General features: G+C 49.2%; 1 protein-coding gene across 1 annotated transcript in view; it reads right to left on the reverse strand.

The window, feature by feature from the left end:
- The window catches only part of LOC114592676 (uncharacterized), a 182,008-nt gene that overhangs the window by 15,979 nt on the left and 147,891 nt on the right, over positions 1–18,138 (reverse strand). Inside the window, 1 exon segment of the mRNA XM_077928077.1 lies at positions 2,987–3,277. Within this exon segment, the coding sequence (XP_077784203.1) occupies positions 2,987–3,277 (291 nt within the window).

Consider the following 18,138-nt stretch of genomic DNA (forward strand, 5'->3'; position numbering starts at 1 on the left):
TGAAAGAATGTCTGGATTCCCATGTATGCATTTCCACCCACTCTGCTCACAGAACTCAGCACTCCTGCTGACTAGAATCCTAGACTGATTGCCTTCTGGATAGGCAAATCTCCACCACTTGGTCCCTGGCTCATACCCACAAAGGATCATTCTCTGGGACCTAGGGCCACCCTTTCTGTGTTTGGCACAAGGACCCAAGCCTCACATCCAAACACAAAGAAGAAATGCACCTTGGGCTTCTTGCTGTGCAGCAGAAAACAGGGCGTGTCCCCTACTACAGAACTGTAAGAACGGTTCAGAGTGAACGATGTAGATTTCCACGCTTCCACCCAAAACCGCTGGAGCAACCCTGTGTCAAAGAGCATGGCTTCGGTTGCCTCCTGCACCATTCTCTACCTGCATTCTGCAACTCCATTCTCCTGAGGAGAATTTGCTACAGTCAACCTGTGGTGTATGCCTTTTTGGCAGAAGAAGTTCTGCAACGCAGACCTGGTGAACTCTCCAACGCGATCTGATTTAAAGCTCTTGACCCGCAGTAAGAACAGTAGTTCTCACTGCCGTTATCCAGTCTTTCACCAAAGCAGCGGCCTCTCCCTTGTGCTTCAGAGAGAAAATCCACCCATTTCTGGAATAATCATCCACCAGAGATAGCACAAATTTTACTCCGCCCAGACTGGCAACTAGCATAGGGCCCCAAAGGTCTGCATGGACTAGCTCAAAAGGTTTTGTGGTTACCCTGTCAGACCTAGGATAAGAGCACATTTGAACCTTGGCTTTCTTGAAGGCACCCTTCATTCCAGGTATTTGTCACATGCCTTCATCTTGCACCCCTCAGTGCACCCTGGGACCTTCTTCACGTACCCCCAGTTGATATGTGACATTCTCCGGTGCCAAACGCCATGATGGCACCCATCATGAATGGGAAGGTTACCACACTGTGCTTGTGCATCCTCAGGGGGACCTTTACCTGCAATAGGCGTTTCTAGCACAGCCTGTCTTTGCACTCAACATTGACCAGTTGTCGTCCACCTCTGGAAATGGAATAAACATTATTTTCAAAACACACTTTGAACCCAACATGGACAAGAGAGGAAACAGAAAACAAACAGCACTGCATCTCTGGAACGACATAGGCCTCAATCTCCGCCTGTAAAAAAGAACAATAAACAGAGCCAGACATAGCGCTTGGAACCATCTGCAAGAGTTACACTTCTTCCAGTTTTCACAGCCTTACAGTTCCACAAAAAACCACTAGATAGCGATGGCATGAGGTGGTGACTGGCCCCACTGTCAATCACCCAGCTCAGCACGTGGCCCTGGTCGCAGTTTTTCACTGTTGCCATAGCAGCAGCCAAATGATACTGTGACGACATGTCTCTGCCAGTTTCCTTGAGACCTTTTGAGGCTTCCCACGCTTGGCAGCTCCTGTTATCTTGTTGCCACAGAAAACGGCCTTGGAGACATCCTGTGGCTCCACTGGACAATTCCGAACCAGGTGGAATACAGAGCCGCACCGGAAACGTCGGGAAGAAAAAGCTTTCAGTTTCTTCACTTCTCCCTTCTCCCTTCACCCCCACTCTTGGGTGCAGCACAGCCTGGGCCTGCTCACCCTCCAGCTTTCTGCCTATAATGGCAGCAACTTTTTAAAAAAGTAATATTTTGAGCCCGTAGTTCAATTTCCCAGCAGCTCCCCTTGCCCCAGAGAACACTTCTAGCATTCCATCTCTTCTACCTGTGGCATTATTCAGCAGTGGGAAAAGTGACCTCTTCACACCGGATGTCCATTTGGTATGGCCCCTTCCAGGTTTTTGCCTGCTCATCGTATTTGTCTTTCATTTGTTCTCCTATGTGTGTTGCCAGTATAAGCCACAATTCTGTGGGTACTCTAGGTGATGCAGAAAGTTGGCAGCTATTCCCTACACCCACAGGTCTCAGGATGGTTACAACATAAAAAAACAAATTAAAAACACAAAACACCACATTTTAAAAGGGCATTAAATGTCAATCAGCCAAAGGGAAGGCCTGGTTTAAAAAGTGTGGATTTGCCTGGCTCCTAATTCTGTATAATGGTTTTTCCAACCTTTGTATGGATTCTTTGATGGGAAGTGAGATTCTGACTTTGACTGAAGCTCTTTCCACATTCCACACACTGATATGGTTTCTCCCCTGTATGAATTCTTTGATGTGAAGTGAGATTGTGGCTGTGACTGAAGCTCTTTCCACATTCCACACACTGATATGGTTTCTCCCCTGTATGAATTCTTTGATGGGAAGTGAGTTTGGAGTTCTGAGTGAAGCTCGTTCCACATTCCACACAATGATAGGGTTTCTCCCCTGTATGAATTCTCTGATGCTTAGTGAGATTGGAGCTCTGAGTGAAGCTCTTTCCACATTCCACACACTGATAGGGTTTCTCACCTGTATGAATTCTTTGATGGGAAGTGAGCCTGTGGCTGTGACTGAAGCTCTTTCCGCATTCCACACACTGATAGGGTTTCTCCCCTGTATGAATTCTTTGATGGGAAGTGAGAGAGGATCTTTCAGGGAAGCTCTTTCCACATTCCACACACTGATAGGGTTTCTCCCCTGTATGAATTCTTTGATGGTAAGTGAGATTGGAGATCTGACTGAAGCTTGTTCCACATTCCACACACTGATAGGGTTTCTCCCCTGTATGAATTCTTTGATGGGAAGTGAGACTGTGGCTGTGACTGAAGCTCTTTCCGCATTCCACACACGGATAGGGTTTCTCCCCTGTATGAATTATTTGATGGGAAGTGAGACTGTGGCTGTGACTGAAGCTCTTTCCACATTCCACACACTGATAGGGTTTCTCCCCTGTATGAATTCTTCGATGTGAAGTGAGATCGGAGCTCTTCCTGAAGCTCTTTCCACATTCCACACACTGATAGGGTTTTTCCCCTGTATGAATTCTGTGGTGGGAAGTGAGAGAGGAGCTCTGAATGAAGCTCTTTCCACATTCCACACACTGATAGGGTTTCTCCCCTGTATGAATTCTTCGATGATAAGTGAGAGAGGTGCTATCAGTGAAGCTCTTTCCACATTCCACACACTGATAGGGTTTCTCCCCTGTATGAATTCTTTGATGGGAAGCGAGATGGGAGTTCTGACTGAAGCTCTTTCCACATTCCACACACGGATAGGGTTTTTCCCCTGTATGAATTCTTTTATGGGAAGTGAGATTGGAGCTGTGACTGAAGCTCTTTCCACATTCCACACACTGATAGGGTTTCTCTCCTGTATGAATTCTCTGATGCTTAGTGAGATCGGAGGTCTGACTGAAGCTTTTTCCACATTCCATGCACTGATAGAGTTTCTTTCCAATGAGATTTTGTTGATGGGAAGTGGAATGGGAGCTCTGATTGCAGCTTTCTCCACACTCTAAATTTTTACGTGGCTTCTCCTCTCTCAGGATTTTATCGTGGTCACCTTTGTTCTCAATTTTCGATTCATTACAATCTGCAATGGAGACAAAAAGGGATTAGAGCCTCAGGAACAAATGGAGAAGAACTGAAAGAAGTTGGGCTTGTGTTCATTACCTGTGTTGTTTGTCATTAACCATCATATTTATTATTATGTTCTGAGCTGTTGAATGTTGGTTTGTTTAATATACAGTAGTGGTCAAAATTGGGGAAGACTTTTGGAAAAAAGTGTATTTCAGAGTTTCGATGGCTTATAACACCATTTCGTTTGGAGTAATATCATAAAATATCAATGGAAAGATAATTTAATGAAGACTGCAATTCAACAAAGGTTGTTCAATTAGCCATATTCTATCAAACGTTATAGCCAAATAACCAGAAAAAGCAAAACTTGCTTACGTTGACTTTTGTCAGTGTGTTATGTGATTGCTGTCAAGTTGGTTGGGGTTTTTTTTTTGTTCTTTCATTTAGTGAGGTTGTAAAACATAATAAAATTATAGAAATGGCACAAAGAGTTGACTGGTCACCCAGAAGTGATGTAAAATTGTAGTATTATGTGAACAGGGCTACAGTTATGAAGAAATTAGATGGAAGATTGGGGAAAACTTAACCAAAGCTGGCATTTCGATATTATTGAAGAGGTATAAGCAGTCTCAGCAACTATAAAATCAGACTGGTAAAGGCAGGAAAAGGTGCACAAAGGCAAGTGACGATCGAAGAATAGAGAGACTGTCCCTACATGACAGAAGAAAATCATTTTGGTGTATACAAGTTGACATGGCGAGATGTAATGTGAAGTTGAGTGCAAGGACTGCTCGAAATGTTAGAATTCTAAGGAAAAAGCCATTGTTATCTCTCAAGCATGAGTTTGACCAAACTGCGGGAGGCAGTGGAAGACAGTAGGACCTGGCGTGCTCTGGTCCATGGGGTCACGAAGAGTCGTACACGACTAAACGACTAAATAAAATATCTCAAGCAAAGGTTGAAAAGATTAAACCCATGTTAACTGGACAGTTCACAATCTCATAGAAAGTAATAAATCTTCGGCTCGCCCTCCCCAAGACCAAACCTCCTGCAACACAGGTCTCATATCAAATCTCCATTCTAACTGCGTCACAAAGAGAGCCCTTCTTTCCAAATCCTTTACAGAGTAAAACCTTTAAATTCATATTATTCCCACACAGTTCCTTTTTAGTCCCATTTGCCAATTAGTTGCTGTGATGGATATTTTAAGAGGGAGGGTTATTAGTTAATCACATAGAGCAAAAAAAGATAAAAAGTCATTTCAACCCCCCTTTAGTTCCGTTGCACTCCAATCCACATACCAGCATGTCTGTAGTTCTTTGATGTAATCTTCCGTCTCAGTCTTCTTCATTTCAGTGGTAAACTTGTTAGCAAATAAAAACCTCCTGCCTCTCTTGAAGCCTGTGTGTTATCTTTCACCAATTTTTTTCCTTTTAAGTAACGCAACTAGTTTCGCTCCTGGAAGTAGCTTCGGAGGAGTTCCGAGGCCCGCCGAGGGTTGTGCACCCAGTGCCTCACCCCCTCCTTCTTCCGAACTCGGGGGTGATTTATGGCAACAGCGGGTGAAAACTGCATCTCTCCCCCCTGGAGAGATGAGGGAGACTGATTTACTCCCCACAATCAGCCTCTAATTGTGGCGAAATACGATATTGGGACCCCACTAATTGATTTATTGGTCCACAATTAGCCATTTATAACAGCCCGGTCCGGCGCGCTTCCCCTTAGCTGCGCCACTCAGCTCCGTCGTCCGGTAGCTCCAGTCACACCTTAGCAGAGATAAACACAGCGGTGATGAAACTGTCACGTCCTTTGACAAACACACACAGAGTCCAGGTTTGTCCTTTTCAGCTCTTTATTCCGACATTCCCCCAGGGATCTCCTGGGCTCCTTGCCGCCATTAGGAAAAACTGCGTCTTTCTCCCTCAAAGACCAGAGGGGAACAGAACAGAAACTCCTCCCAGACTCCTCCCAGCTTCCAGAAGCTGACGTCAGACTTGAGGCATCATGGGAACTTCTTAACCAGTTAAGTTCCAACCCCAAGACCCCCTCTTGCCTCACATTCTGACCCTCTTGAGTTCAACACCTTGCCCTTTGCCTTGTGCCCCTTCCCGGCATCTTTCCCAGGCACCTGTTGAACCCCTTCCACACTCCCAGAATCACACTGTGCGACACTTTTCCACGCACCTGTGACCTGATACCCTACTGACCCTTTAGGGCCAGCAGTTGTGTCTCCCCCGTCAGACTCTTCCCCCTCTGACTTGACACCCTGTTTGTGAGCTTTCTCCATTACCGGAGATGAAGCCTCACACCTGGACACTCCTTTCACAACCCTTGGAGATGCCCAAACCTGCCCTGAACCCTGACCCTGGACTTGGTCCCCATCACCGGGTTTTGAACCCTGATTCTGGACCTGATCCCATCACCGGGCTCAGCCACAGCCTCCCTTCTCCTTTGAGAAGACTTTGCACCCGTCACCTGGTGACGTATTCCCTTTTCCTTGAAAGATTCCTCCAGAGCAGACCCAGTAAACTGTGACCCTGGGTCGCTCTTGAACCCTTGCACCCTGGTGGAGAACCTTAGTTCTACCTCCGCAACCCAATCCTTGATCAGTTGCGCCGCCTCCCCCTGTGATTTGAGAGAGAGACACCAGCCAACCTGGCTGTGGCCATCTGTCAGCGATAGCACATACCTGGCCCCACCCAGACTCCCACACTTCCTGGGTCCTGACAGATCTGTGTGAACAAGCTCAAAAGCTTCCTTGGCTACCCTCCCAAACCCGGGAAAACCAAGTTCCTTTGCACCTTTGCATGCCCCGCACCCTTGGGACCTCCCACATTTCCGGAGTTTGTACCCTTTTGTGCACCTGTGCAACTTTTGCACATGACTGGGAACCTTAGCACACTGCACCTGTGCTTTTACAGCATTCCCACCACCCTCCAGAGGTGACTCCAGAACAAAGAAATTGTTCTTGCTCTTCGCCATGTTGACCCGTTGTCGCCCCCCTCTGAAAATGAAACAGGTGTCATTTTCAAAGCACATTTTTGAACCCCTGCTTCGTTAGAGCAGATACAGATAACAGACAACAATTCAGTCCCGGCACAACGCAGACCTCTGGCTCCTCCTGTAAAGGAGAGAAAAACACGTTAGCCACACCACAGATTGCTTTTTCATTCCGTCTGCTAACAAAACAATTGTTCCTGTTGAAACAGCCCTGCAGTTCCGCAGTTTGCCTATCAGGTGCTGCCTGATAGCAGAAACCAAAACACCCAGCGTGTCACCGTGTCCTGGCTGGAGTTGTTCTTCACAGTTGCCATAGAAGCAACAAACGTCCCGCTGCCTCTGTCCTTGGCAGCGTCCGAAACCGCAACATCCTGCGTTGCTCTGAAGACTGGACTTATCTCAGAGTTCCCAGACAACTCTGCAGCACGTATCTCCCGCTGCAGCAGATGGCTGGCCTTGAAGCCTGTAGCTGTGTCCTGTTTCCCAGGCTTCGACTTTCGACGCAAACATCTCTTGGCAGCCTTTGGAAAAAGAGGCTTTTCTGTGCTTTTACTGCTCACCGCCCCCCCCACTGCTCCCAGGGCTCCCAGGACGCTTTCCTGCACCCCCAGTGGTAGGTAAAGGGCTCCCAGCAGCTTGCCTCTCTCCAAGCTCCTCACGCAGACACGTTGCATTACACGTGTAGCAATGACGAACTCCAGTGGAAAAAACACTGCCTGAGGCTCCTCCCGCTGGCCTCCTTCTCCTTCTTCCGGAAAAGCACTCCTTGCCAGCTTTGCCCCCTCTGAACCGCCACTTCATTCCAGCAGGCTCTTAAACTTGCCTTTGGAATCCTTCGCCCCCCCGACCTGCTCAGCAGCACTCCTTGTGGCTAAAGCATCTGGGACAGGGGCTCCAGCCTTTTTAGGCTTGTGTATTCCTTCTCCAGGCTCTGGCCTCCTGCTGAAGCCTCACAGCAACAGCACATTCCCAGATAGCCCTTTTAAGACTCTGCAAACCTGGCAGCAACAGCAACAGTGCCAATAGTCCCCCCTCTGGGGCCCACAGCCCTTCCCAGCTGTGCACCGGCTCTCACGAAGGTGGGCAGCGCCATCTTGCCTTCCTCCCGGCCCTTGCTTTCCGCCTCCAGCCTCACGAATTCCCTGGAGCACTAGGCAAACGGCCTCTGGCTTCCTGGCACCCAGAACAGTAGACTTCAGATCAGCAGCCAGGTTGCCCAACTTCTTAAAGTGAGCCTGGAATGTCCTCCAAGACCTGGCAGCCTGCCATCCTCTTCCGTTCTCCCAAGGGGCCCCAAGCTGTACTTACAAGATCACCAGCTCATCCAGCACCCGTCCGGAGAAACGATTTTCCAGCTGCTCTCCAGCTCCCAGCTGCTTCTTGCTTTTAGCTCTGTGTCCCAGCAGCTCTCTCAGCAGCTTCTTTGCCTCTTAGACCAGGCAAAAAAAAACCACCATCTCCTGCCGAACTTCAAACGCATTCCGGCACGTCTAGTGACAGTTTTACAAGCGGTGATTAGTACCCATAACCTGTGGCGAAATACGATATTGGGACCCCACTAATTGATTTATTGGTCCACAATTAGCCATTTATAACAGCCCGGTCCGGCGCGCTTCCCCTTAGCTGCGCCACTCAGCTCCGTCGCCCGGTAGCTCCAGTCACACCTTAGCAGAGATAAACACAGCGGTGATGAAACTGTCACGTCCTTTGACAAACACACACAGAGTCCAGGTTTGTCCTTTTCAGCTCTTTATTCCGACATTCCCCCAGGGATCTCCTGGGCTCCTTGCCGCCATTAGGAAAAACTGCGTCTTTCTCCCTCAAAGACCAGAGGGGAACAGAACAGAAACTCCTCCCAGACTCCTCCCAGCTTCCAGAAGCTGACGTCAGACTTGAGGCATCATGGGAACTTCTTAACCAGTTAAGTTCCAACCCCAAGACTAATTACCTCGTGCGAGCTGGATAGATGTTAATATCCGCCATCTTCCAAGGCACCCCTAGCGGCCCCCTCCTACTTATATATTTATTTTCTATTTCAACAGGACTTAACTCCATGTCCTGTTGCTGCTGTGTGCAAACGGTGCTTTCAAGATAATCCTATTCCACTGCCGGAACGGCTTGGGAATAGCCCAAACATTAACCCAATCAGAAATCTATGGAGCCGACTAAAGAAAATTCTTTGTTAGAAGCAATCCAGCAATAAAGCCCAATTAACAGAGGCAATAATTCAATCTTGGTTTCATATTCTTACAGGTGCAGAACTAAAAATTTGGTTCACTTCATGGGAAAGCGTTGTAAGGCTGTAATTAAAGCTAAAGGTTACCAATGGTTACCAAAATTTTCACATTTTTTCTTTATGACTACTGTTCCAATAAATACTCCTTCATAAAAGTCATTACATTACATTGTTCATTAAATTATCTTTCCATTGATATATAATTTTATGGTATTACTCCACACAAAAGTGGTGTTATGAGCCATCAAACCTCAGAAATACACTTTTCACAAAAGGTTTCCACAATTTTGGCCACCAGTATAAGTTGTTCATTTTAAAGTTAATGTTCTTTTTATATGGCATCAGAATATTATTATTCATGTTTCATGTTTATATACCATATTTTTCGCCCCATAGGATGCACCGCCCCATAGGACGCACCTAATTTTTTTTGGGGGGGGGGGATAAAGAAAAAAAAATTCCCCTCCCCAGGCACGGGGCAGGCGCGGGGGAAGCCCGAGCTTCCCCCGACCCCAGCCCCCAGAACAGCCTGCTATCTGCAAGCCTAGGGAGCTGCGCCGGTCTCCCCAGGCTTGCGGAGAGGTGCGTGAAGCCCGGGGGCGCTCTTCAGCGCGCACCAGGCTTCGGAATGCAGGCAGCTCTGCGCTACCCTCCGGAGCCCTGCGTGGCTTCGCGCTGGGATCCAGAGGGTGGCGCGGAGCTGCAAGAAGCCCTGGAGCGCAGGCAGCTCCGTGCCACCCTCTGGAGCCCCGCGTGGCTTCGCGCCGGGATCGGGAAGGTGGCGCAGAGCTGCAGGAAGCCCGGGAAAGCCTGCATTTGCCCCATAGGACGCACACACATTTCCCCTTCATTTTTGGAGGGGGAAAATTGCGTCCTATAGGGCGAAAAATACGGTATGTGTTGGAAGCCGCCCAGAGTGGCTGGGCAATCCAGTCAGATGGGCAGGGTAGAAATAAAAATGTCAGCTTTGTTCCGGAGCTGACAGAGGCTGGAATGTATGAAAGCAGGCAAAGAGAGATAAGGACACTGGAATGTGAGCCGGAATGTGAGAGGGAGGAGGGGCAGCCGAGTGGCAGAGCTTCAGAGAACAGAGAGCAGGCAGCAGATAGGAAAGATCCACAAAATACCAATCTTAGCTCAGAGACAGAAGGGGCGAGGCCAGGAATAGCTAGCCCAAAAACTCGAAGGCGCGAAAATGTCAGTGAGAGGAGGGGGAAAGAGCAGAAGCGAAAGGGTTTTTTCCCCTCTTGGAAGAAGAGGAAGGGGCAGAGTTTAGACTTGGCAACTGCAAACTTGAAGTCAGACATGGAGTGAAAGAGCTCTGGAGTGATTTATGTGTTTGAACAATAAACCCGAGATAATTACTGCCAGTGTCTTGCTTCTGTGGGAGAGCCAAGCCATTACAAGAAATTATTATTACTACTACAGTGGTACCTGTTCTGGAAAAAATTAAGTTTGTAAACCGAGGTACCACTGTATCATCCTCATCCTCATCACTGCTACTGCTACCTGAGATTCAATAAGCCTAGCTCTTCTCTGGAATGAATTTTGTTTGGCCCAGTCATGACATCCCCTCCATCTCCAATGTCAGTCCTTGTTATGGCTTGGTCTCTCCCACAAACGTGAGACCACTCTGGCTGTTAATTATTTCAGATTTATTGCTGAAACAACAAACTTGGACGGAGCTCCTCTACTCACCGTGCTCCCCACAAGATGGAGTTGCCCAGACTGAGCTCCTCCTCCTTCCCCAGCACGGAAGCCCCCAGTATCTTTAGAGCGTCTCAACCACTTTTCAGATCCTACGAGATTTGGCAGAGAATGCTTCCTGCATTCCAACGTCTGACTCACTCCTGTAGCTCTCACACAGCTGTCTGTCACTGTCTCTGTTTTTCTTCTCCCCTTTGTTCAGAGCTCAGATTACAGTTGATCTCCCCCTCCTCTCTGCCTTCCGCTGCTAAGTCTCCTCTCCCTAGGCCTGCTTCTTCTCTGGCTGGCAGCACCTGAGCTTCGCTGCCAGTCCTCTCTTTGGTCAACCCAAGACTGACGGGAGCAAAAACAAAAATCTGAAACTACTTAGCTTTCCTAACAATTCTGAAGCTGACATTGAAGATGGCCTGGGAAGTTCAGACCAGCCCAATCCTGGTAGAAAAAGGAATAATTTGAGGAAGATTGTTCAAAGAAAAAACTGTAATTTTCTCTTTTTTGGGGGGTGTTAGGTTCCCAGGTGTTATAGGGAGTGCTGTTGAGCTCTGTAAAAATATATGAGGTTGGGCCCATAGAGGTATTTTTTGAAGTTCCAGGCAGATATGACGATCCCACAGGGAGCCTTACCAAGAGAGGCCATGATCCCATGATTCTCCTCCATGACGTGCTTATGCAGAGCTCTCTGGTCAGGATCCAGCAACGCCCACTCCTCGTCCGTGAAACGAACAGCGACGTCTTCAAAGCACAATGAACCCTAAAAGAAAAAGGGAAATGTCCTCCTCTGAGACAGCAGAAATATGATCTGCTCAGTTGTTTCCTTCCTGTAATAATAATAATAATAATAATAATAATAATAATAATAATAATAATAATTTATACCCTGCCCATCTGGCTGGGTTTCCCCAGCCAGAACTCTGGGCGGCTTCCAACAAAACACTAAAATACAACAATCTATTCAACATTAAAAGCTTCCCTAAACTGGGCTGCCTTTAGATGTCTTCTAAAAGTTTGGTAGTTATTTTTTTCTTTGGCATTTGGTGGGAGGGCATTCCATAGGGCGGGTGCCACTACCAAGAAGGCCCTGGGCCTGGTTCCCTTTAACTTGGCTTCTTGCAGCGAGGGAACCGCCAGAAGGCCCTTGGCGCTGGACCTCAGTGTCCGGGCAGAACGATGGAGGTGAAGACGCTCCTTCAGGTATACTGGACCGAGGCCGTTTAGGGCTTTAAAGGTCAGCACCAACACTTTGAATTGAGCTCGGAAACGTACTGGGAGCCAATGCAGGTCTTTCAGGACCAGTGTTATGTGATCTCGGCGGCCACTCCCAGTCATCCGTCTAGCTGCCGCATTTTGGATTAGTTGTAGTTTCGGGGTCACCTTCAAAGAGAGCCCCAGATAGAGGGCATTGCAGTACTCCAAGCGAGAGATAACCAGAGCATGCACCACTCTGGTGAGACAGTCTGCGGGCAGTTAGGGTCTCAGTCTGCGTACCAGATGGAGCTGATAAACAGCTGCCCTGGACACACAATTGCCCTGTGCCTCCATGGACAGCTGCGAGTCCAGAATGAATCCCAGGCTGTGCACCTGGTCCTTCAGGGGCACAGTTACCCCATTCAGGACCAGGGAGTCCCCCACACCTGCCCGCCTCCTGTCCCCCAAAAACAGTACTTCTGTCTTGACAGGATTCAACCTCAATCTGTTAGCCGCCATCCATCCTCCAACTGCCTCCAGACACTCACAGAGGACCTTCAATGCCTTCACTGGTTCCGATTTGAAAGAGAGGTAGAGTTGGGTATCATCCACATACTGATGAGTACCCAGCCCAAAGCCCCTGATGATCTCTCCAGCGGCTGCATGAGATGTTGAAAAGCATGGGGGAGAAGACAGAACCCTGAGGCACCCACAAGTGAGAGCCCAGGGGTCTGAACACTCACCCCCCACCACCACTTTCTGAACACAGCCCAGGAAGAAGGAGCAGAACCACTGTATGACAGTGCTCCCAGCTCCTCAAGACGGTCCAGAAGGATGTTATGGTTGATGGTATCAAACGCCGCTGAGAGATCCAGCAGAACTAGGAAACAGCTCTCACCTTTGTCCCTAGCCTGCCGGAGATCATCAACCACTGCGACCAAGGCAGTTTCAGTCCCCATGATGAGGCCTGAATCCCGACTGGAAGGGATCCAAATGGTCCGCTTCTTCCAGGCGTGCCTGGAGTTCTTCAGCAACCACTCGCTCAATCACCTTGCCCAAGAATGGAAGATTTGAGACTGGTCCATATTAGCAGCATCTAAAGATGGTTTTTTAATAAACGGTTTAAAGACCGCCTCTTTCAGCGGGTCTGGGAAGGCTCCCTCACAGAGAGAAGCATTCACGAGAAGCCCATCGCCCAGTCCTTCCCGGCTAGATTTTATAAGCCAGGATGGGCAAGGATCAAGGAGACAGGTGGTTGGCTTCACTCGTCCAAACAGCCTGTCCACATCCTCAGAGGTAACAGATTGGAGTTGATCCCACAAAACTTGACTAGACAGGACACAAGAACTCTCCTGCCCCGGCCCTGCTCTACGGTGGAGTCTACCTCTTCCTGAATCTGAGCGACTTTATCTGCAAAAAACTTTGCAAAATCATTGCAGGAGATCATGTGGCCCATACTGGGCCCCAATGTAGCAAGTGGTTCCACTAAATTGCGAACCACCTGAAAAAGTCTCCTGCTGCTGTTTTCTGCAGATGCAATAGAGACGGAGAAGAAAGTCTTCTTTGCCGTCGCTACTGCCACTTGGTAGGCTCAACATTGAGCTCTAACCCGTGTCTAGTCAGCTTCAGAATGAGTTATCCGCCACCAGCGCTCTAGCCGTCTCAGCGATTGTTTCATTGCCCTCAGATCCGTGGGAAACGACAGGGCTGTCCGGGCTCCATGCAATCGAAGAGGGCGCTTCGGAGCCAAACAGTGCTTGACATTGCTCCATCCCTCGGCCTCTGTCCCCACAAGGCAGCTTCCCCTGACCTGATCTGGTTCCACAGCCACTGCTTCCCTTCTGTCCCCAGGAAAAGACGGATCAGGAGGTCTTGCCGGCATCCTTCTGTCACCTGCACGAGAAAAAAGGTAAACAGGACGCCTGGATTGCCGGCTTATCTCACAGGTGAAACAGGGCATCTCTAACTACCGATGGGCCTTTGAGAAAGCCTTTCCTGCTGAGAGCATTTGGACGTTTGTCCCCATTTCATATGTTAGTTGTGCAGAAATACATCTCCCCTCCTCTGGACCCTTCTTCCCAACTGTCTCCCCCCAAAACAAGATGAAAAGAACCCTAATATGAGTTGGAAAACCAACAGAATGAGACCAAACAGAGAAAAACCACCTTCCTCCTTATCCAGTGGCCTCTCTCTGGTGACCAACGGAGGCCTCTCTGCCTCACAGGAATCCAGGTCCATTTCTGCAAAGAGATCCTTTCCCTGAAAAAAAACCACAATGATTCAAACCAGAGAATGGGGAGAAATATTAGAAAGAGAATGACAAAGACTTGAAGGGTGTGAGATCTCATTCCATGGATGCTTTCCCAGAAATAGGATGGGCCATCAGCAGACCATTATGGGATGTTCTCTGTCCTGTTTGGAGCCCCTTGGGAGTATCCAGAGGAAAGTCTCTCTCACCTGCTTTCTCTCCTCTGCCTGACTCAGGAGAAAACCTTCGGCCAGGGCCACCGCCTGAGAACTGGTCTCCGCTCCGCATTCCCTCACCCAGCTCTCCATCTCCGGGGGAAGGACAGCCAGGAACTGCTCCAAGATCACCAGGTCCAGCATCTCAGCTTTCGTGTGCCTTTCCGGCTTCAGCCACTGATGGTCAAGGTGGTAGAGTCGGCTGCAAACCTCTCGCGGTCCTTTGGCGGCCTGGCAGCAGAACTGCCTCAACTGCTGGCTCTGCACCTCTGAGCATAGAGTGTCCTCCTCACCCAGGATCTTCTGCACTGGGTTTTCCCAGAATCCCCCACTGCTCCCAGTTTGGCTGCCATGGCCTCTTACTGTTCCAGGGCCGGCTGAGTCTTGCTCATCCATCTCAAGAAGCCTCTGAGAGATCGGAAGGAACCCTTTGGACTTCTGCCAAGTTCTGTCTGTCGTAATGAAAAGCTCAAGGAAATCCTACGAAGCAAATACATTGTTTTGTTACAGAATTTGTAGGTCAGAGGAAGAAAAAGCTTCCCTTAGCAAGCAAACCATGAGCTCTTTTCTGAAGAAGAAGAAGAAGAAGAAGAAGAAGAAGAAGAAGAAGAAGAAGAAGAAGAAGCTCTCCTAGAAAGAAGATTGCAATGCAAAATGTGGAGGCTCCTGAAGGGGGGGAAATGGTTCCCTGAGCAAGCATGGATTAGTCTTGCTGGGAACCAGGGCTGGACTGCACCGCATCCCAGACCATGAGCTATCTTTTTGAAAAGAAAGAGGAGGAAGAGGAGAAGAAATACGTCTCTAGCCTTCTAGCAATGCAAAATGTGGAGGCAACTGAAGGGATTTCTGGGAGATTAATCAACCTGGTTTCTGCTCCCTCCAGTCAATGCATGAAGTCAGAACCGACTGACAAGCAAATCGTTTGTATCTTGTGAAAAATGGTTGCTTGGCTCTAGTGGGGGTCCTCACCTGGGGGTCCTCAGGTTTTCCTCCCCCCCACTCCACTGCTTCTGCCTCCTTTTCTTGCACTCTGCCGCTCTCCAGACCGACTCCTGGGGTGGGATCCCCTTTGCTCTGAGGGTCAGGTATGTATCTGACCAACCCCCTCAGAGCCAAGTGGGCAGGGCCAAAAACATCTCCCTTGAAATTTAGGCGGGTAATTTTCTATTATTATTATTATTATTATTATTATTATTCTGTAAGATAGCTTCACACACACACAGCCATTGATGCCAAGGTCCCTGGAGGCTCGGTGAGTAGCAGCGCCCATTTCCGACTGCTTTGCCAGCAACAATCCCTTTCAGAGAGAGGATGTGGTCCTGGGATGCCATGCTCTGGGTGCGAGGGCATTGCTTCAGTGGCCTCCGTGGGGAGCTGCCCTGGGAGACGACTGGGAAACTGGTCCGCAATGCAGCAGCCAGACTATGGGATGGGATCCCTCTCTTTGTTCCTGGCCATTCTTCCCCACTTTACCTTCCTTCCTTCCTCCACGTGGGGTTTTCTTTGGGGGGGGGCTAGTCCACCTCCTCCTCCAGCTTTGGAAAACCATTTGCACATGTTTCCTCTGTTGTGCAATGAGGCTGAGCGATGTCACACAGATTTAAAGTCCCAGGGACTCCTTTGTTTAAAGAAGGGAGATTTATTCAGAAAGGGGGGGGCGGAGGGCCAAGTGAGTTTGGGATCCTCTGATCTCCAGGAAGGAAAGCGTGGCAGACCTGGCCCCTCCCGGATCAGGCCCCCCAGGCATCCTCCCCTGCTGCAGCCCTGGGACCCCCCCCCCCCGTCTCCCCACTGCACCCTCTGGGGGGAGAGAGAGGAGACTCACCAGATCCCAGGAGGGGACAGCGAGGCAGCCCTTGCAGGAGAGACCCCAAAGCAAGGAAAGGACTGGGGAGGGAGGGGCCTTGGCTCTGGAGGACCTGGCCCCCTCTTGCTTTCTGGCCTCTCTAGGAAGGCAGCTCACTTCCCTTTAACGCTTGCAATGCCGAGTCCCTCCAGCTCAGCCCTTTCTCGCTTGGCAGAACTTCAGATTCTTATGATTTTTTATGGATTTAGGGGGCAGCTGCCCCCCTGGCTACGCCCATGCCCAGATATCCTTTTGGGGGTGAGGCTCTTGGCTGGACTCTGAGCATCTCCCTCCCTTGTCCAGAAACCAGAGGAAGAGCTTGCAGGGAAAAGGGCTTTGCAGGAGGCAAGGAAGCTCCTCCTAGAATTCAGGAGTGGAGAGATAGGAGGGGATCCCAGGGTCATCTAGTCCAACCCCCAGCAATGGAGGAATCTCAGCTAAAGCATCCATGGCAGATGGCCGTCCGATCTCTGCTTAGAAACCTCCAAGGAAGGAGAGTCCACCACCTCCCAAGGGAGACCTTTCCCTGCCCAACTGCTCTTAGATGTCCCTCAAGGCAGCGGGTCCTGAGTTCTATACCTGCTGAAACAATCGCACTGGCTGCCAAGGAGGAACCCAGCAAAGTTCAAAATAAATAAATCCTATTCTCATCATAAATGAGTACTACTTTTTCATGCATGCTTTTTATGCTAATAAAAAAGTATGCCATTTCCCTTTCCAGATATGCTTAATTGCTAATTCAATGCACTGAAAATGGATTGTTGTTATTTTTTTGTTTAGGGAAGTTTTTAATATTTGATGGACGATTGTATTTTAATATTTCGTTGGAAGCCCCCCAGAGTGCCTTGGGAACCCAGCCAGGTGGGCAGGGTATAAATATATTATTATTATTATTATTATTATTATTATTATTATTATTATTTGATCAGGTGAGTGTTCTCCTTTTGAAAGAGGCAGGTGGAATCTCCACAGTTGCTAATAGCATAGCGTTGAAAGGCTAGTGAAATATGGGGAGCCCTAGAGCATCTGCTTGGCATGCAGAATGTCCCATGGTCGACCAACCCCTGACATCTCCGGCAAGGGCTGGACAAAATCCCTGCCTGAAACTCTGGGGAGCTGCTGCCAGTCAGTGTAGGCCAGGGGTCCTCAAACTATGTCCCGTGGGCCGAATCCAGCCCTCCAGGGTCGTGAATCTGGCCTGCACGGCCATTTCAGAACCTGCCAAGTGTCTGAGGCTGAAAGCATCTCGCCACCCGCTCAGTCAGTCCCCGTGCTGCGCTGAGGTATAGCACCGGTCTTGAAAGACCTACATTGGCTCCCAGTATGTTTCCGAGCACAATTCAAAGTGTTGGTGCTGACCTTGAAAGCACTAAATGGCCTCGGTCCTGTATACCTGAAGGAACGTCTCGACCCCCATCTTTCTGTCTGGACACGGAGGTCCAGTGCTGAGGGCCTTCTGGCGGTTCCCTCATTGCGAGAAGCAAAGCTACAGGGAACCAGGCAGAGGGCCTTCTCGGTAATGGCGCCCACCCTGTGGAACGCCCTCCCATCAGATGTCAAAGCGATAAACAACTACCTGAGATTCAGAAGACATCTTAAGGCAGCCCTGTTCAGGGAAGTTTTTAATGTGTGACATTTTAGTGTATTTTTGGTCGCTGTGGAAGCCGCCCAGAGTGGCTGGGGAAACCCAGCCAGATGGACGGGGTACAAATAATAAATTATTATTATTATTATTATTATTATTATTAGGTAAACGCTACCAGTGTTGGCGTTGCTTTCCCCCACCGCCAGCCTCAAAACCAGGTCGGGGAGTAGCGCGAAGGCATTGCACGCCTTCCCACTGCCCCCCCCCCCAGTCTGTGGGGCTGGCGGTGGGGGGAAACGCTGCTTTCCCCCACCGCCAGCCTCAAAGACCAGACTCTGCTGGCTTCAGCGAAAGCATCTCCAAGCCTCTGGAGCGCAGGCTTCAGAGGCTTCGGGTTGCTATTGCTGAAGCCAGGGAGCCTGCATTCGCTCCATAGGACGCACACACATTTCCCCTTAATTTTGAGAAGTTGAGAAGAACTGACAGTCTGACGTTTGCTGGAGCCAGAACAAGGCCTCTTTCTAGGAGGGCTAACGCCACATACCTCCCCCCTTAAGAAGATTGACTCAGGAGGGATAACTTAACCTACCGTATTTTTCACTCTATAACACGCACCTGACCATAAGACGCACGTAGTTTTTAGAGGAGG

The sequence above is a fragment of the Podarcis muralis genome, chromosome 4 (genome assembly GCF_964188315.1).
Source record: "Podarcis muralis chromosome 4, rPodMur119.hap1.1, whole genome shotgun sequence".
Lineage (NCBI taxonomy): Eukaryota > Metazoa > Chordata > Lepidosauria > Squamata > Lacertidae > Podarcis > Podarcis muralis.